This window comes from Sorex araneus, chromosome 2 (assembly GCF_027595985.1).
Source record: "Sorex araneus isolate mSorAra2 chromosome 2, mSorAra2.pri, whole genome shotgun sequence".
Taxonomy (NCBI): Eukaryota; Metazoa; Chordata; class Mammalia; order Eulipotyphla; family Soricidae; genus Sorex; species Sorex araneus.
Window position 1 is genome coordinate 128,055,192 of NC_073303.1, and position 19,567 is coordinate 128,074,758.

The 19,567-nt window shown below is 53.3% G+C and overlaps 2 protein-coding genes across 2 annotated transcripts; both read left to right on the top strand.

Annotated features, from left to right (window-relative positions):
* The first annotated feature begins 222 nt into the window (after positions 1-222).
* On the top strand, positions 223-12,457 carry MTERF3 (mitochondrial transcription termination factor 3). Its single transcript, XM_055126980.1, has 8 exons — positions 223-438; positions 2,982-3,312; positions 4,604-4,756; positions 6,545-6,734; positions 8,616-8,763; positions 9,266-9,337; positions 10,829-10,990; positions 12,193-12,457. Exons 2-8 carry the CDS (start codon positions 2,997-2,999, stop codon positions 12,385-12,387), a joined length of 1,236 nt encoding a protein of 411 aa, XP_054982955.1. The 5' UTR covers positions 223-438; positions 2,982-2,996; the 3' UTR covers positions 12,388-12,457.
* A 1,797-nt stretch (positions 12,458-14,254) lies between these two features.
* Positions 14,255-18,430, top strand: LOC101558821 (cytochrome b-c1 complex subunit 7). The gene is made up of 4 exons (XM_004619890.2): positions 14,255-14,338; positions 16,384-16,455; positions 17,431-17,597; positions 18,221-18,430. The coding sequence occupies exons 1-4, from the start codon at positions 14,320-14,322 to the stop codon at positions 18,296-18,298; spliced, it is 336 nt and encodes a 111-aa protein (XP_004619947.1). The 5' UTR covers positions 14,255-14,319; the 3' UTR covers positions 18,299-18,430.
* Positions 18,431-19,567: the final 1,137 nt, after the last annotated feature.

Consider the following 19,567-nt stretch of genomic DNA (forward strand, 5'->3'; position numbering starts at 1 on the left):
AGAGCGGGCGGGGACTCAGGGTGGGCGGGGCCAATGCGCGGGCGCGGGGCGGGGCCTCGGGCGGGCGGGGCCTCGGGGAGCAGGACGGGGCCCCGCAGGTGGGCGGGGACTCTCGGTGGGCGTGGCCTCTGCGGGGCGCTGGGCGGGGCCTCGTCCGCAGGTTCGAGGCGGGGCCTCGGGGTGGGCGGGGCCTCGGCGGCCGGCGCAGGGCGGGGCCGGAAGGGAGGCGAGGTCTCCCAGGCGGGGCCCGGCCCAGCCTCTGGGGGGCGGAGCCAAGCGTGGGGCCGAGGTCGTGGGGGCGGGGCCTCGGCCTAGTCCACGCGGGCCCGGAAGGCTGGGTGCGGCCGAACGCGCGTGGGCCTGGTTTCGCGCCGGGCCAGGGGCGGCGGCGGCGGCGGCGGCCGGGCCGGGGCGAGGCCCGCAGACGAGGCGGCGCAGGTAACGGGGCCGGCGGGGCTCGGGGGCTGCCGGGACCGTGGCCCCGCCCCGGGGCCCGGGGGTCGCGCTCCAGGATGCTGGCCCTCCGGCGCACGGCCCCGCGGCCTGGCCCGCAAGCTTCCGCGTGGACGGACGGGCGGGGCGGAGCCCGAGCGAGGACTGGGCCCGCGCACGTGCAGGCGCCCCGGCCCCGCCCCTCCCGCTGCCCGCGCGGACGGGCCCAGCACAGGGGCCGCAGCGACTGGAGTCAAGGCCGCGACCTCGAGGGCCTCGTGGACAGTGTGTCCTGGGCCGGCTCCTGGACTTCTCCCACTAGTAACCCCTTCTGGTTGTCGCCGGTGTTCCGGGCCACCCGGCGGTGCTCGGGATTCCTCCCGCGGGCCTGGGGTGATGCCGGGTGGGCCCCTTGGCCACCTGAGCACAGCCCTCCCCGCACCGCTCTGGCCCCTCGCGGCCGTTTCACCCAAGGAATTGTCACACCATCAGGACATACTAAGGCATCTAGAACCGAATCGAACATTGATTCCAAATATATCAGATTTTTTTCATCTTAAAACGAATTTTCCAGGGGCTGGAGCAATAGCACAGCGGGTAGGATGTTTGCCTTGCGCAGGCGGACCGGGGATCGATTCCCAGCATCCCATATGGTCCCTCGAGCACCGCCAGAAGTAATTCCTGAGTGCATGAGCCAGGAGTAACCCCTAAACATCACCGGGTGCGACCAAAAAAGCAAAAAAAAAAAAAAAAAGACAAAACGAATTTTCCAGCTTTTCTATGCCGCATGCCCCTCCCCACCCCAGCTGGGATTTTGAAAGCAGCTCTTTTCACCTGGTGCTGAGGAACCCGAGCGGAGGGGCTGGCCCCATTGGAGTGCTTCCTGTGCAGAGAAGGAGTGTTTCAGGTTGAAGGGGGAACGACAAATGTGGAGGCACCTTTCCGACCCAAATTTAACAAAAATAACAGGTTCCTGGAGGCTCTTTGCATGCTCTATTTCCAAAACCATTTCAGAATGGGGGTTGCAGAGATAGTCCAGTGGGTAGGGCACTGCTTGCATGGGACCCCCTCCGGGGGTTGAAGCCCCACCAGGAGTGATCCCTCAGTACCTCCAGGTATGGCACCAAAACCAAAACAAAACCAAGATCATTTCAGAGTGACAGTGAGACCTGGCCTCTCTCAGGAGACTGCCACATCTCCTTGGTTAGACCCACGAGTGTTTCATCTAATTCAGAGCATAAAACCTGCTGAATTCCACCACTTGGGGGAGAAAAAGCAAGAAGTTATATGTGACATTTCAGCGGGGCTCATTTATATTTGGTGTTCTAATATTGGTTGAGTGCTTTTCCATTTGCCTTGCTAGGTTTTATATGGGTTGCCTTTAAATTTCTGTAAAATTGCATGCACCCAATTTGCCTTTCTAGTTAAGCTAGCTAAATAAGTTCCTTTTTCTTCCTGAAATTTAAAGTAGCGACAGCCTTTTCTGACAGAGATCTTATTTTAAACCAATTTTTCTGCTTAGTTATATTTGTTACTGATTGCTTCTTTATTTCTATCCCTTCGTTTGCCTGTGAATTTTGGCCTTTTCTGTTGTGAAGGCTTTACTTTTTCCTCTTTTTTCTCCAGTGAGACAGAATTTGACCAAAGCTGCTTTTGAGAGCCAGCCTTATTCGTGGAATCATCAAATGCTTAGTTCTGGGGATGAAGCAAGAAACCACTGACTGTTGCAGTGATAATGCTTTGATGATTCACGGATGACAGTGCTTTTTACTTTGTGACTAATGTATCTGCAGAAGCAGCATTTGAAAAATTTAGTGCTGTTCTGATCAGCAGTCTGCTCTCTAACTGTCCTTCAAACAAAATTTCAAGAACACTTAATGGCATCACGTCATTTCCTTTAAATGAGTAAAATAGATTCACCGGGCCGAGGAGTTGTTTGTGCCTTTGCAGATTTGTGTTCTAGCATTTCCCTTATACCAGTGGGTTTTGCTTTTTGGCTTTTTTCATTATAAAAGCTCCCCGTTTTTGTTGGGGGAGGGGGTGGATTGGGAGCCCTGCATGGCCATGCCCAGGGGTTGTCTCCTGGCTCTGCTCCGAGGACCATCCGGGTGCCCGGATTCAAACCAGGGCCCAGGCCATGCTGCCACATGCAGGGCCAGTTCCTTCTGTCCCGTGCTGTCTCTTGGGCTCCGAATATTTATTCCTCCAATTAAGAAGTTCCTGTCTTTTGGTTTGTAACCAAGACAGCCTTTCTGTTGGCATTTTAGGACATCTTTTGTACAGTGTTTTTTTTTTTTAATTTTTTGTCTGGGAGCCACACCCATGATGCGTGGGCCTTACTCCTGGCTCTGCACTTGGGAATTACTCGGGAATTACATTGTCTGAGGGACATGTGGAGTGTTGGGGATCGAACCCAGGTTGGCACCGTGCAAGGCCAGCTCCCTCCCTGCTGTCCTATCCCTGCAGCCCCAACGAGGTTGCTCTTTTACACATCCACACAGCACGTGCGTCTCGTCTCGTTGTTGAAACTTCGCTTTTTCCCTTCGTAGGTCGCTTGAGGGAAAATGGCTGTGTTTGCCCAGCAGATACCCAGATGGCTCCACCCAGCTAAAGTGAGGCGCCTTATTGGTGCGGCACAGCTCACAACCTGCGTCCTCAGACCTCAAGCCTCGCTACTGTGTGGGGCCTCTGTCCAGCTGCAGAGGGGACTTGGGCCTTCCAGGACTTCCGCCTTTGGGACGAGCGTCCCTCCTGCCCACTCCGTCCCCCCTGCTCACTCGGGCGGGCAGGGGACAGAGGCTTTCCCGAGCACTGGGCAACCTCCTGTGAGCCAGCCCGCGTGCGCCAGGCCTGACTTGGATTCTGCACTCTCGCTAGAAGGTAACTGAGCTCCAGGACGAGAAGCACGGGTGCGTTCTCCCTGCTAGCCCCTGGCAGGGTGACCTTTGTGCTGGGCACGAAACAAAGGACAGTGCCACTTCTGTTCTTTGACTCTGGTCGTTATCTCATTAGTTACAGACGCGTATAGCATTTGCAGATACTTTAGAGGGTTTTTAAAATTTTTTTTTACTCAGTGCTGATTAAGTTGATAAGGTTTTATATAAACTAAAATTGATCTTTCTGAGGGCATATGCTTCTGTATGTTTTGATGTAGGCGTTTGGCGGTGTTTACCAATGAGCGCAACTAACAAGTGGGATTTCTGTTGACTAGGAAAAGCTCCTGAGTGGCAGGATACGGACAGGCCATTCTCCTATGCCTGAGATATTCCCATACAAGAAATATTTCATGCCAGGGGAGCGATAGCACAGCGGGTAGGGCGTTTGCCTTGCACGTGGCCGACCTGGGTTCAATCCCCGGCATCCCATATGGTCCCCCAAGCACTGCCAGGAGTAATTCCTGAGTGCAAAGCCAGGAGTAACCCCTGAGCATCGCTGGGTGTGACCCAAAAAAGCAAAAAAAAAATTCATGCCAATGGGAGAACATTGGAAGCTGGGGAGTGCAGGGCAAGGGGTGGAGACGGGCTGGCTCTGGGTAGGGGAGTAGATGGAAAATATCATGGTTCCCATTCCTTAGCTTTGAGCAGGTAACAATTTCTGGTATCTTCCATAAGTGATTTAAAAAAAAAAAAATCAAGGCACCTAGAACAGTGGGCTTGGGCCCGACGGTCTTATGTCTCAGTGGACTTAACGGTCAGTGGAGCTTTACCATCCTTGCAAGGGGACTGGAAATGAAGAGAAGGGGTTTGTGGAGTGTGGACTGGCCAACACATTTGTCACATGGAGGAACAGAGGGTCCTGCTCGCCACAGCAGCTGCCCTTGGCCCCGCTGCTCAGACAGAAGAAAAAATTTGGATCCCCTAGACGTTTCTCAGACGGAAGTGGACATTCATGCTCCCTAGATGTTTCTCAGATGGAGAGAACATTCAGGTCCCTCAGACATTTCTCTGAAGAGAACTTCAGGTCCCTTAGATGTTTCTCAAACAGAAAAGAATATTGGGTCCCTTAGATGCTTTTGGGAAAGAATACCAGGGTTCTTTGGACATTCAACTCAGAAACAAGCCCGAGGCCCCATAGACGCCACCAGAAGCCGAGGTTGCTGGGTCGAAAGTAGCTCTAAGCTGGGGCTGGCGCACTCACGGCCGTCTCTCTTTCCACATGGCCGGCCTCACAGAACTCGATGATCTGCCGCCCAGGTCTCCACTGCAGCCGGTGTCTGAGGAGGAGGCTGTTCGGATCGTCGCAGTCCCCCCATCACCGCCATCTTCATCCACCCTTCGAGATTATGTGGATCATTCGGAGACGCTGAGGCAGTTACTGCTGCTTGGTGAGTGTGACGCGGGCGCAAGCATCCTTCTGGCTTATTGTGCAGGTTGTTAGCGTGAGCCTTTTGCATCTGTTTTGATGGGGGGTCGTTGGGCACACCCAGCAGTGCGGGGAGGAACCGTGCAGCGCCATCAGCCAGAGGCATGGCCGGCCGTGCCGTCTCTGGCCCCGGCGCTTGGAGTCTCAAGCGAAGGACTGTGCGTCTGTGAGCCTGCGTCCTCCTTCCAGCTCGGCAGCCAGTCCCCGAAGTTTCTGCTGAGCTTGGAGAGCTTTAGTACCGCGCCTCTACATGTCTGTCCTCACGTATGGGCTGTGGCCGTGTGCTGCAGTCTCAGGCAGTAGTGGAGTGGTGTGTGTGTGCGTGTGCATCTGCTACACATGTGTCTGCATGTGCATGTTTGTGTGTGTATATGCATGTGCATCTCTCTCTCCCTCTCCCTCCCTCTCTCCGATTCTCTCTCTCCAACTCCCTCTGATTTTCTCTGTCTCTCTCCCTCTGACTCTCTCTGTCTCTGTCTCCCTCTCTCTCTCTTTCTGACAGTCTGTCTCTCTCCCTCTGACCCTGGGTGTGTGTGTGTGTCTCCCTCTGACTTTCTGTCTGTCTGTCTGTCCCTTTCTCTCTCTTCCTCCCCTCCCCTTCCTCTGACTCTCTTCCCTCTCAGACTTCCATTCAGTCCTTCCATTTCCACTGTCACCTTATTGCCACCCCAGCTTTCCCGCTTCCTCTGGGCTCCCTCTCTCCCTTCCAGGACTGGCAGGGGGGCGTCTGTCTGTGGGTCCGTCTGCCTGGCTCTCCTGCACTCACAACATCACAACACATGTATGTAAGGGTGCTTTGGCTGCATGCTGGGAGAGCCCTATGAACTTAAGTGAAATTCTATATCAGACAAAGGTATAATTCTTGGATTTTCTCCACTGGCGAGTGAGTGCCACCTTTATTTTAGCAAACAGTGCGATTTGCTCACGTTGGAGAGATGACGAAGGAAAGCAGGGGAAGGATTTTAGTCCTTCGTCGTGGGGACCCTACACATATTTCAGGGAAAGAATTTGAAGGAAATGATCTTTGTTTTCTGAACCACAGCCAGCAGTGCTCAGGGTTCACTCCTGGCTCAGTGCTCTGGGTCCCACCCCGGGTGCTGGGCATTGAACCCGGTTGGTTCTGTGCCAGTGAAGTGCTTTACCACACTGGAATGTCCCTTCAAAACTCATGGCAGTGGTGAGTTTTTAAGCTATTGGGGTGTGCCCAGAAGAATTAGCAGTTAGGCGGCCACTGTGGAGATGCTGGAGGCCACGGGCATCTCTCCCTCCAGCAGTGTCCCTGGGCCCGTGTTAAGAGAAGGGTGCGGGGCCGTAGCTGAGGGGACGGTCTGGGGTGGAAAGAGCTCACAACGCTCCACATCCCTCTGCACAAGGCTTTGAAGGAAATGCTGTGTTCTCATTTTATGCATTTTATCTTTTTTTTTTTTTTTTTTGCTTTTTTGGGTTACACCCGGCGATGCTCAGGGGTTACTCCTGGCTTTGCACTCAGGAATCATTCCTGGTGGTGCTTGGGGGACCATATGGGATGCTGGAAATCAAACCCGGGTCTGCCGCATGCAAGGCAAACGCCCTACCCGCTGTGCTATTACTCCAGCCCCGCGTTTTATCTTTTTAATTTCTGTAGCCAGTTTAGTTTTCAAGCACTCAAAAGTGTGCACGACCATGCCAGCCTGGAGACGCCTGCCTGCTCTCCGTGAAGCTCAGGCGGAGCCCACGGGGGGCCTCTAAATGGTTTTGTTCCTCGTTCTAGGTGTGGATTTGTCCAAGATAGAGAAGCATGCGGACGCGGCCAACCTCCTGCTGAGACTGGATTTCGAGAAGGACATTAAGCAGCTGCTCCTGTTTCTGAAAGATTTGGGCATCGAGGATGACCAGCTGGGGCCGTTCCTGAGCAAAAATTACGCTATTTTCTCTGAAGACCTTGAAAATCTCAAGACCAGGTAGGCCCTCAGGGTGAGTCTCACCAGACCCCCAAAATGGTCGGCGTCAGGCCCACCCTGTCCCCAGTCTTGAAGTTGCCAGATCTGAAGGTGACAAACGCTCAGCCTTCAGCAGGTCCTCAGGAAAAGGGCCTTTCGTTCAGCACAGGTGTTGCACAGAGCCCGTTGGCGGCGCCTTCAAGGGGAAAGTCGTGACGGTTCCCTGTTCCGTGTTTGCCTCGACATCTGAAGACCCTCAACGGGGTCCTTCTGTCCTTTCCCAGCACGCTCTGGCTTGCCCAGATATGCTCTGAGAGACCTCACCTGTTCTGCTCAGGGCCCTCCCAACCCTGGGGTCGTTGTCAGGGACACGATTTCCCACGTACACATGCTGGCCTCTCTCAGCTGTCGCACCAGGGAGGCACTTTGCTGGGGTGCCTGTTCTCTCTAACTCCAGGGTAGTTCATTCTCTGGCTTTGGCTGTCAAGCCTTTGCTAGTGGCATCTTCCCAGTAAGCCCAAGTGATGCTGGTACCAAGGCACGTTGCCTTGGGGTTAGTGTAGCTATTGGTAACCTCATAGAGGAATTTCTAGTTTATACTCTAATAACGGAACTGGACGAGCCAGTCCCCGACGACCCTCACACAGACTGCCATAAAACCGTGATTTTCCTTTATTTTATGCAGCGTATGTTTGTTGTTCTTTGGGAAATGCTGCTTGGAGCATCTTCTCCCATGCCAAATTTCTATTTCCATTTCATCTTTTCCATAAATCACTTATGTCATTTGTCATTTTTGAATCTGCCTTCTCTTTTGAGGTAAGCTTTCTTTCACATACGGGAAGAATTAGCTCATTATGGCATAGTAATTTCCCTCCAAGTATTTTGTCTTTGATTCATTTGAATTTTTTTTTCCATCTTGTATTTTTAAAATAGTTTTTCTTTCTTTGTTGTTGCTGTTGGTCTGCCTCCTAAGCAGTGTTGGGGGACCCAGGAACCAGTCCTGGTTGTCCTACGTGATTCAGGGCTAGAGAGCAGCTCTGAGTAATATATGTTCATGCGTGTGATGTGGACATTTTACCTGACTCATGCATTTTTGCTTTTTTATTTTGGGGTAGAAAGTAAGCACAGTAACACTATGCTCTAGTAAAGATATGTACTAAAACCAATAATGTGACTTTATTGTCAGACTTTCTATACTTCTGCTTTATTTAGGTAAAGAAAATTAGCAGGAAATTTCTGACTTAACAAAAATATATCATCAGAGGGGCTGGAGTGATAGCACAGCGGGTAGGGCATTTGCCTTGCACGAGGCCGACCCAGGTTCAATTCTCGGCATCCCATATGATCCCCTGAGCACTGCCAGGGGTAATTCCTGAGTGCAGAGCCAGGAGTGACCCCTGTGCATCACCAGGTGTGACCCAAAAAGAAAAAAAAAAAGAACAAAAATTTGTCATCAGAGACTGTGCTGCAAATTACGCGTGAAAATGCGTGTTCAATGTATGTGCTCAAAAAAATGCCTTTATTTCAGCAATTTCTGAGAAACTTTGATATAAGAATTCCGAATTTCAGTAGTTCCTTAATGTGTGATTTTTCTGTCTTTAACCAAAAAAAAAAAACTTGGTATTTTTTTTTTTATCATGTCATAAGTCAGAAAACTGAAATGAGAATTTTCAGTGGAGATCAGGATTTTTTCTGTTCCAGGTATAAATGGAAAGTGTTTGAGAGTTGGCAGGGTACTTATTTTGTTTTAACCACATTTGGGTCATTATCATGGGATGTTTTTCCTTACCCTTCTGTGTGTATCAGGGCCTGGGGGTCCATTTTAAAATCAGCTGTGACTCTGGGAAACAGCATGCGATGAGCATTTACCGTGGCCGTATGTGTTTTTGTTCGGTTCCCTAGAGTGGCTTATCTGCAGTCAAAGAACTTCAGTAAGGCAGACATCACACAGATGGTCCGAAACGCACCTTTCCTGCTGAGTTTTTCGGTGGAGAGACTGGACAACAGATTGGGATTTTTCCAGAAAGAACTTGAGCTTAGTGTGAAGAAGGTAAAAGCAGAGAATTTGCAGATTTCCCACAGCTGCTGTCTTTCATAACTGGATTTTTGTTTCATTTTGTTTTGTCTTTGGACTTGGGTCACACCTGGCGGTGTTCAGAGATCACTCCTGGTGGTCCCAGGGACCAAATAGGGTGTTGGGGATCAAACCTGGGCCCACCGCATGTAAGGGAGACGCCCTGCCTGCATGTGCGTATCACTCTGCCCTGTCTTTCCCAATGGTCAGAGCTCCTGCTTCTAACAGCTGCCTGGCTCAGGAATTCTGTGAGTGTCCGCCATGTGCTGTGCGTATGTCACTCTCTGTGTTCAGCATAATTGTACAATAATAAACCCAGTTGGTCCCCGAGGTTCTGTTTTCAGTATTGGCTTTTGTCTCAGAACTGCATTAAGTTGCTGCTTCCCTGGTTCCGGCCCTTGGCCTTCCTGGCTGCTCCTGACCGTGCTGTTGGTTTTCTGTGCCCCTGAGTAACGGGGGGTCGATCTCTCACCCCTAGACGAGAGACCTCGTGGTCCGTCTCCCGCGGCTGCTGACGGGAAGCCTGGAGCCCGTGAAGGAAAACATGAAGGTAGGATGGTGGGGAGCCCCAGGTCGGCGGGAGAGGGTGGATCTTCACGGTGGATCTTCACTGTTGGCGGCTTAGAGGGAACTCAAGGTTTCCAGAAAACGCCCAGTGCTTTGCTAAGCCGCTGTCCCAGGAGTCGCTTGTCCTGCAGGCGGAGAGGACCGGGGAGGTGTCAGGTGGGACCCCAAGCGCCTGTGAGTCTGTCACACGCAGGGATGTGACCCCCAGAGGCCGAGTCCCGGAGACCAGGGAGGGAGCAGTGGGCATCGCTGGGCTCTGGCTGTCACAGCTGGAGTGATGCCCGGGGGCGTCCGCAGAGGTGGCAGTGCCCGCCATGACCTGCCCGCCCGTTTGCTAATGTGCCAGGAGTATTTCATCTCCAGGTGCTGGAGCCCCAGTTGGGCTCTTGGTGGCGCTGCTCTGGGCCCCGGGGGTAACCATGATCTGGAGCTGCCCGAGACCATCTAGCAGGGACAGCCCGGTTGAGGGCAGTGGCCTGAGGGGAACCGTCTGGGGTGCACAGGCAGGCGTGACCCACTGGCAGGGGCTCAGCATCATCCTCTCTGGTATTTGGACCCGCATTTCCTTTGCAGAGTACACCCGGGTGGTTGCGCATGGGGATGGGTTCCGGAGGCACCGGGCGAACCTTCCTGCTGGTCCGTGTGCTGGAAGGGGCCTTCGGAAAACCTGGGGTCCCGCTCCTCCAGGAACAGCTTTCTGTTGCTTTCTAGCTCATTCTCTGCTTTCATTATAGGTTCCCCCCGTTGTTCATAATGCAGTTGTTTTGGGCATTCGGGGTTCCAGCCCCAGTGCCACCACCAGGGTGCCCTTCCCTCCACCAGGGTCCCCAGTTTCCTGCCCACCCCGTTAATAAGCACAAGCAAATTTACTTCGTGTTGTTTGTTTCAACACAAAGGAAAATGAATTCTAGAAAGAAAAAAAAAAACAATGAAAGTCAACTTGTGGGGCCAGCGCCATAGCATAGCAGTGTAAGGAGTTTGCCTTGCACGCGGCCGACCCAAGTTCGATCCCCAACACCCCATCTGGTTTCCCGAGCCCATGAGGAGTCATCCCGGAGTGCAGAGCCAGGAGTGATCCCTTGGTGTGGCCCAAACCTCCCCCTCCCCCAAAAAAGTCAGTTTGTGATCATCATTACTCCATCTCACAGTGATGTTCCTGGTCCTTGTCTCGGGGTCCCCATTGACCTTGGTGCTCGTTGAACCTTGCTGAGCTTGGTGGGCTTCTGTGTGACTTCCTCATCAGACTGGCTGCGGTCCCCCTGGGCTGGCAGCACTGGGACATCTGGGGGTGTCGTCAGGACAGCTTTTGCTTGGCCTGTGAGTGGCCCGGACCCAGGAGAGGGCAGTGATCCTGCGAGGGCTGGGCACCGCTCTCCCGACCTGAGTGCTCTGGGGAGAGGCCCCTCACGGCCCGGCATCGTACCAAGGGCTTTTCCTCCTGCCTCCCGCCGCGGCCCTGCTCTGTGTGACTCAGGTCTACAGCCTCGAACTGGGCTTTAAACGGAACGAGATTCAGCACATGGTCACCAGAATCCCGAAGATGCTAACGGCCAACAAGAGGAGACTGACCGAGACGTTCGATTACGTGCACAACGAGATGGGGGTACCCCACCACCTCATCGTCAGGTTCCCTCAGGTGAGGGAGGCTCTTGGGAGGGATCAGCCCTGAGGCAGTGGCAGCCCCAGTCGCCTGAAACTCCTATTTCCCACCCATTTTCCTGTCAGAAACCCTTGAGCTGACAGAGGAGGGATCTCCTGGGAGAGCTCATAGCTTCAGGACTTTGCCGAGATGTTCATGGAGCCGTGTTTCCCCGAAGTACTGCCTAGGCCTCGTTCTGCTTTCTAGAATCCAACACATTCCCTCTCAGCTCCGCCCTCACTGACATCTGAAGTCACTTGCTTCTAGTTCGGCAGCCAAGGCCCTGTATGCGGCCCTCCCGGTTCTATCCCTGGCACTGCATTTGGTCCCCTGAGCCCGAGCCAGGAGTAAGCCCTGAACCCAAGTCAAAATCAGAATCTGAAAAATGACATCCCTGGGGCTGGAGAGATAGTTTACGGGGGAGGGCATACAGCCAAGTTAAAACCCCAGCACCCCATATGGCCCCCAGCCCTGCCAGGAGTGATCCCTGAGAGCAGAGCCAGGAGTAAGCCCTCAGCACCCCTGGGTGTGGCCCAAACACAAGAAGGACAAAAAGGGAATCCAGAAAGAAAGTGAAGTGAGGAAGGTGACTCACTTCCACCGAGGTGTCTGCCCCTCCCTCGAGGAGAGCCGGCAGCACCAGCTTGGGTACAGGGCCCCATTCTCTGGGAATTCCTGGCATGAGGGGCTTGAAATAATTTTTTGTAGTATCTTAAGCAGCAGTAATGGGAGTTTGGTTACCAGAATGAAGGTTGGACACTTTGTCCTTGGTTTATGCAGAGAAAAAGAATTTTGTGCCCTTGCAAGCCAGTGCCTGTTATCACACTGTTCTTCCGGGGTGCGGGCCCATCCACACTCCTGACCCACTCACTCGCTGCCTCTCTGCCCGTGGGAAGTTTGAGCCTGCCTCCCGGCCACTCGGCTTCATTTCATTTCCCTACTGGTCAGAAAGGGAGCAGCAAGAATCAGAACCCCCAAAATGGTGGAAAGCAACACGAAGGACGCATCCGTTTGCATTTTGGACTCGCAATTTGCCCACTAGGCCATGCCCCCGGGCAGTGATGGCAGTTTCTGAGCACGCAGCCAGCACGGGGATATCAGCCTGTCAACATGTTCTCCCAAAGAAATGTTTGTCTTTCAGAGCACTGTTTACTGAGACCTTGGTTTCATTTCATTTTTTGTGGTTTTTCCGTTTCTAGGTATTCAACACGCGGCTCTTCAAGGTCAAAGAAAGACATTTGTTTCTCAACTATTTGGGAAGGGCTCAGTATGACCCCACTAAGCCCAGCTATGTCTCTTTGGACAAACTGGTGTCTCTGCCCGACGAGGTATTTTGCAAAGAGATTGCCAAAGCCTCGATGCAGGACTTGGAAACATTTTTAAAAACTCTTTAGTTTTGGTTGAACATGCAAGTGTAATCATGTAATGTGAATATGCGAATAAATGAACCTATTTTTAAATGAATGACTCAAGCCTCGGTGGATATTGGAAACAGTTCTGGATATCACAAATTTGGGTTCACATCCTGTAGATCTTTCTTCTGCATTACTAGTGAATTGACGTCACCATTTTTTTTCCCCAAGATAGGAAGAAATAGACATGTGGCTTGATGAAGACAGAGTTTTCAGCCACTGGTCCTCAGCAGGGCCTGGCTTCAGGAGTGTTGAAGGAAACGCAGAATGCTGTCATTCTGTCGGTGGCAGAATGAGAGGCAGCTAATGAGTGGCGAGGACAGTGGCCCCCAGCATCGACATTTCTCCCCATTTCATGAGTCTCTGGAACATTCTCTTACTATTCACCCAAAATCTACAAGTCTATGATTCAGGTAAAACCAAAACACAATCTCTTTTTTTATGATTTTTGTTCGTTCATTTGTTGGTACGGTTTTGGGGTCACACCCAGTGGTGGTCAGGGCTCACTCCTGGTCAGGATACCAGGGATTGAATCCAGGCCAGCCACATACAAGCAAATGCCCTCCCCACTGTCCTATTGCTCCAGCCTGCGAATGCATCCCATTTCCACCCCCCGACTGTGCTGGTATAAGGGCTTGAACACACAGCCCAGCCCTGCTCACTGAGCCGCGTTCCCTGCGACGCACATACAGGGCACTGATTACCGAGTTTTCTTTCAGAGCATGGACAGTGACAGCGGAACACTGAGTCAGGAGAGGAGAGGAAAGGTACGGGGCAGGTGGGGGGTGACAGACTGTTTCCAGCGTGGGACCATTGCCAGGACGCGGGTTTGCAGCAGGAACTCGCTGCCACAGGAACTCCTTCCCCTGCCATTTTATTCACACTAGTAATCCCAGGCAAGCGAGGGACTCAGGTGGCTCCTGGCACCACATCTGGTGCCTGCACCCACTAGGGCCCTTCCCACCTGACCGGGGCTGTTGGTCTCAGGGACATTATCAAGCAGTGACCCTGGATGTACCTTCACATCAGGTTTGTCACTGTGGGACGTCTGTGCTTGGGGCCCTGAGATTCGGTGAGAAGTCCAGGTGGTTTCTGGGGAAATGAGATGGGAGAGAAGCCAGACCAAATTCAGGCGCTTCCTGACCTGAGCACCTGCAAAACTCTTGAACCACCCCCCGTGCGGGGCAGAACTACCCAGATGAGTTCAGAAGTAGAAGAGCTCTAAATCACTGACTTCATAGCGAGTTGTGCACGGAGCTTTGCAAGAAATGCTGTACAGCGGTCTTCCTGTGAGATAAGTTAGGCTTGCTCCGACATTTGCAATTCAGTGTGTGTCTGTGTGTTGGGTTGGGAGGTGGGGGGGAGGGGTGGGTAATGAAGGAATGAAGCAGGAAACAGCACAGGTGAGAAGCCTTGCCCCTGGAACATGCTGGTGTCCAGTCTGGCCTTCTGGTCTCCAGAGCTGCAATAACGTTTTCTGAAGCCGCCCGGTCCACAGAATTGTGTCGGGCAACCTGAGCTGGCCAAGACAGTGGCAGCAGCTCCAGTCCCTTTGTAACTGAATCACTAACACTAACTTCCCCAGCTATTTTCTCTTCCTACATTTGGGGACTGCGCCTGCGCAGTTACCCTCCGTCTTCTCATTGGCTGCCGTCGGCCCACGTTGCGCCTGCGCAGGGGCGGCATCGCAGGTGCGCTTCATACTACGCTTGCGCAGTTACCCTCCGTCTTCCCATTGGCTGTCGCCGGCCTAGCTGCGCCTGCGCGGGGGCGGGTCCGCAGATACTCCCCACTGTGCGCCTGCGCAGTTACCCTCCGTCTTCCCATTGGCTGCCGCCTACCCATCCGCGCCTGCGCGGGCGTCCTCAGCCCGCGACCTCCAGGACTTTCCCAGCATCCCCCTCTACGGTCGTCATGGCGGGCAGGCAGACAGGTAGGCGGCCGGGGGGCGGCCGGGAGGGTCGCGCGGGGCCGGGGGGCGGCGGAGCATGGACAGCCGTGGGCGTCTGGGCTCCTCTGCTCTAGTTCCCCTTCCCTGGGGCCGGCCGCTGGCCTGGGCGGCGTTTCCTCGGTCCTGGTCCCTCTTAGTCTCCCCGGTGCCCGGAGCGTCCCTGGGGGCGGGGGCCAGCGGCAGGGGGTGGGGGGCGGCTGGACACTCGGCATTTCCCCAGTTGGACACGCATGGTGTGGACTCGGTGCCGTTGGGACCAGCGGCCCCGGCTCCTCCCCGGCGCGGGCTGACTCTGACCTTGGCCGGCCTGGCTTCTCTGCCGGCCTCTCTGATTCTGTCTTTTTTTTTTTTTTTTTTCTGGTGGGGGCTTTTGGGTCACACCCGGCGATGCTCAGGGCTTCCTCCTGGCTCGGCGCTCAGGAATCACCCCCGGGGGTGCTCGGGCAAGGCCAACGCCCTCCCCGCTGCCCTGTCGCTCCGGCCCGAGTTTGTTTTCTCCTGGTGCTCAGCACTGAAGCTCAGGTGTGCACGGCAAGTGCTGCCGCTGAGCTCTGCCTCTGGCCCAGAAACTTCACTCTCAGCTCGTGAGTCTGAGGGTGCCCACGGGGTACTCCCACACTACGTGGGGGACACTGGTGCCGGGGGACATCAGGATCGAACCCGGCCCCCAGCGCGCAAGACCTGCGCATTATCTCTTTATCTCCGTGACCCAGTTTAGCTGTTTTCAATAACAGCATATAAAGCATTTACATTGTGGCTCTTCTGTTTGTTTATTTTTTGTTGTTTTGGTTTTTTTTGGCTTTTGGGGTCATACCCAGCAATGCTCAGGGGTCACGCCTGGCAGTTCTCAGAGGAGATGCTGGGGATCAGACCGGGTCAGCTGTTTATGCAAGGTCAACGCCCTCCCCGCTGTCCTATCACCCCGGCCTCTGTGCTTCTCATTTTTAAAAGACTAAAGCAATAGCAGGATGGTCATTGTGGGCCCAAGTACCTTGGACCATGCAGGGCAGTGTGTAGACATGGAGTCTTGCCTTCTGACCGCTGCATTTACTTATTTTAAAAATCGCTGTGATAGACCTGTTACAAACAAACTGCTTATTTGTTTGCAGTCAGAAAGAAAACGACTGCAGGAGGGAAGCTGGGCAAGTCGTGAGGGAGAAGGCGCATGCACACAGAGAAGGGCCCACAAGCCCGTGGTGCCCAGTTGCCACAATTTCTTCACACTTGTTTCTGATCTGCTGTGCTCAGGAGGCTGTGGGGAAGGCGGGGTGCTGGCAGAAAGAGACCTGGCCTCCCTTCTTTGGTTCGGGGCTGATTGGAGCTCGGGCACATTTGTCCGGCTGCATCCATGGGACTGCCTGGGTGGGGGGGGGAAGCATTGTTTGCTATGCTGTTGTTTATTTGTTTGGTTTTGGGGTCACACCCGGCAGTGCTCAGGGCTTACTCCTGGCTCTGCACTCAGGAATCACTCGTGCTGGTGCTCAAGGGACCATCTGGTGCTGGGGATGGAATGAAGGTCCGCTAGATGTAAGGCAAGTGCCCTGCCCGGCCTGCTCTGGCTCCTGCCAGTCACAGAGGGCGGCCAAGTAGAATCAAGGGCAGGTGGAAGGGACGTTGGGGAGGGTGCCCACATGCGCCCGCTCCCTGGGGAAGAAGAGTGGCCATTGCACCCTGCAGTCCCTTCCCCGGCCAGCCTTGCTGGGCCCTGCAGTCCCGGCCCAGCTCTGTGCTCCTCGGGCCCTTCTCTTTGTGCCTTTTCCCTCGTGACTTGGCCAGTTTCCCTCGTTTCACCTGCAGTCATTTTTGTACAGAGTCAAAATAAGCAGTTTGTTTGTAGGGTCCTATCTCACAGTGATTCACTAAATAATTTAATTAAATAAGCAGTTTGTGACTCTGGTTGACATTGAATTCGAACTTTGAAGAGGAAATTCCTTCCCATTTGCGCTGTCACAAGGTCACAGGTGAGAGTTACTTTGCAGTCTGTGGGGAGCAGCAGCCACTAACCCCAGCCCTTTTGTTCTTATCAGTCCAAGCCTCAGGCCGATGGCTGGAGGGCCTTCGGAAATGGTATTACAACGCAGCGGGCTTCAACAAGCTGGGTGAGTATCTGCTTTTCTTCTGGGACCAGCTGGTGTGTCTTCAGAGGGTTGTGCTTTTATAGAAGTTATTTTGATTTAGGAGATTGTTCACTTGTCCCTATGTGCATTAGAAGATGCTTTTAATTAGGCCCCATTATAGTCTGTCAACCCATTTCTTTTTTACTGTTTTAAGAAAGAGTGCTGAAATCATTTCAGGAGAAAACGACCTCAGGCTTTATTCGTCTGTGTGTGTTGTGGGTCTTTAACAAATGAAGGAATTAGTGGTGCTCTCTCTGGGGATAGTGTAACAGGCATGGGCTTTGTTTCGTCTTTTCTTTGCTTGTGAAATGAGTATCGCTTTATTGGAGATCACTGTGTAAGTTTAAAATAAGTGATACCTGTATTCAAATATGGAAACTGGGCATTTCCTTCTGGTTCTTTTGCTTAGCATTTAAAAAATCCAGTTACAGGAACTTTGAAAGTAAAGATTATGAGATGTTTGACTTTTATGACCTTCATATTCCTAATGCTTGAACTCTTAAGATTTCTTTTTTGTTTTGTGTTTGTGGCCCCGGCTGTCAGTGGTGCCCGGAGGCCACTTCTGGCGTGGTGTGTGTAGGGGTCGTTTTGGCAGTGTGAAGAGGGCCGTGAGCCAGGGCTCAGGTGCACGCCCACTCGTGCGGGCGCTCCAGCCTACAAGGTTATCTCATACTATTAGAACTTGGTGGAAGTGTTGTTCAGTGACCTATTACTTGTTGTTTTGGGGGCACACCCCGCTGTGCTCAGGGGTCACGTCTGGAGGAGCTTGGAGTCCCTATGGAATGCCAGGATCGAACCAGGGTCAACCGCGCGCTAGTCAAATGCCTGTCCCACTGTCCTGTCGCTCCAGCCCCTAACTCTGGGCCATCGACACTCATCCTTGGTTCACTTGGAAAGATGAGTTTGCTGTCTAAACACTCCTGACTTGCAGCGTGCCTGCTCTGGTTTCCGTCGCAGGGCTAATGCGTGATGATACGATATATGAGGACGAGGACGTGAAGGAGGCCATCAGGAGGCTGCCCGAGAACCTGTACAACGACAGGATGTTCCGCATCAAGAGGGCCCTGGACCTGACCGTGAGGGCGCAGATCCTGCCCAAGGAGCAGTGGACAAAATATGAGGAGGTGGGCGCCTCTGGGACCCACGGGGTTAGGACGGGCCATTGGTCTGGGTGCCACTCTGGCTTCTACAGCCGTGTCCAGTACGCGTCCTCCCAGCTGAGGCCACGGTCGCTGAGTCTAAAGTCCTGTGCCCCACCTCAGCCCTGCAGAGAGGGCGCTGGGACTGTGGCAGCCCGGGCTCACGGGCTAACACTCTGCCACTCACCCAGACCTTCCTTCGACCCCATCAGAGCAGCTGTTACACGTCCTGTGGCTTTTCACATTTTAAAAAGACACACTTCTTAGCTCAAGACTGTGCTTGGTTGAAAATGAATTTTGAGGGCCTGGAGAGGTAGTAGAGCAGGGAGGGCACTTGCCTTGCAGGCACTGACCCACATATGATCCCGGCATCCCACATGGTCCCCAGGAGTAATGGGAGAGAGGGAGGGGGAGGAGGGAGGGAGGGAGAGGGAGTGTTTGGGGGGGCTGGAAGGGGGGTTGGGAAATGCCATTTTTTTAAGATTTTTTAATTTTAGGTTCAAGATTTTTGATGTATTTGATGGTGGCATGTAACATTTGTTGTAACATGTTGTAACATCAAACATGTTTTTGATGGTGGCATGTAACATTTTTCTTTTATTCTTCAGGATAAATTCTACCTTGAACCATATCTGAAAGAGGTTATTCGGGAAAGGAAGGAGAGAGAAGAGTGGGCAAAGAAATAATCACATAATCTGCATGCAGCTGTCTTCAAAGATTTTTATGAAGTTGGTTAAAGCTGAAATGTACAATCTTGAACTGATCTGAGCTGCAAATGGGTACATGATTTTAAATAAATATCTGTCATAATTATTGAAGTTTTTGAATTCTGGATGTTTAGTAACTGCTAAGATTACTGGTTACAATTCTTCTTGGATTTCTAAGATATTTGAGTTACGGTATAAGGGCTCAGACGACTCACTGTTCATTTCACTCCCTGTTCGGGTAGCTTCTGGGATGGGCGAGGGAGCCATTGGGATGCTGGGGGTTGAACCTGGGTCCGCCTCGTGCGAGGCCAGCGCCTGCCCACTGTGTCCCTGTGAGGTGACTGATAACTGAGGGCTAGAGCATCTCCCAGTGGCTTAGCCATCGGGGTGCTGCCTTTGTAGGTAACCAGACACTGAGAAGCTCCGTGAGGTCCTGACTCGCCGGCTCAGAGGGGAGGACCAAGGCCAGAGCCTGGGTTTGTCCTGAGGCAAGGGCTCTCAGACATGGGTGGGCAGGGAGATGGGAGAAGGTGCACCCCCCCAAGCACCAGGCTTAGGGACCACCCTCGGCGACCTCAGCCCTCTGTCGGTGCGTTCCCAGCCTGTCTTTAAAAACATTTCAGGCTCAAGCGGCCATAATGCCTGGATTTTACACAAATGTAGGTTCCCATATGAGTACGCAAATACAGAAAACCAAAAATAGACCCTGAAACATAGCAAGACTCTCCCCAGACCCCAGAGCCTTTTCCACTCGGGTATGACGGCTGTGGGTGGCTGTGAGGGCGAATGCTGACCGCTGCCCTCAGTGTCTGTGCGTGTGCGCAGGGACGGGCCCAGGCCACGACTAGAGTCACTAAGACACGGACTGAATAATGGAAATGTTTCACCCAGAATTCTGCAGTTGTTTGGGGCCTCCAGGATCCTTCCAGAAGTTCTTACCTTGGGTGACTGGCACCTTGGGCCCTTGGGTGCCAGAAATTTCCTGGGCCGCCCTGGCAGTGCTTGGAGGCCTTGGGGCTGCACCCTGTGTGCTGAGAGGGCCAGGAGGGCTGCGGGCCCTGCGGTGTTTGCTTCAGCAGGAGGGAGAGCACAGACGCCCATGGCCACGCTGCAGCTGTCGGGAGAGTCCCAGGGGCTTGGAAGGGAGAAGAGTGTCCGGAACAGACCCCGATGGCTGGGAGGAGCACCCTCTGGTGTGGACGTAACTTACGATGATTCGTGGACTGGGTCGGACTTTGGGAGCCTGAG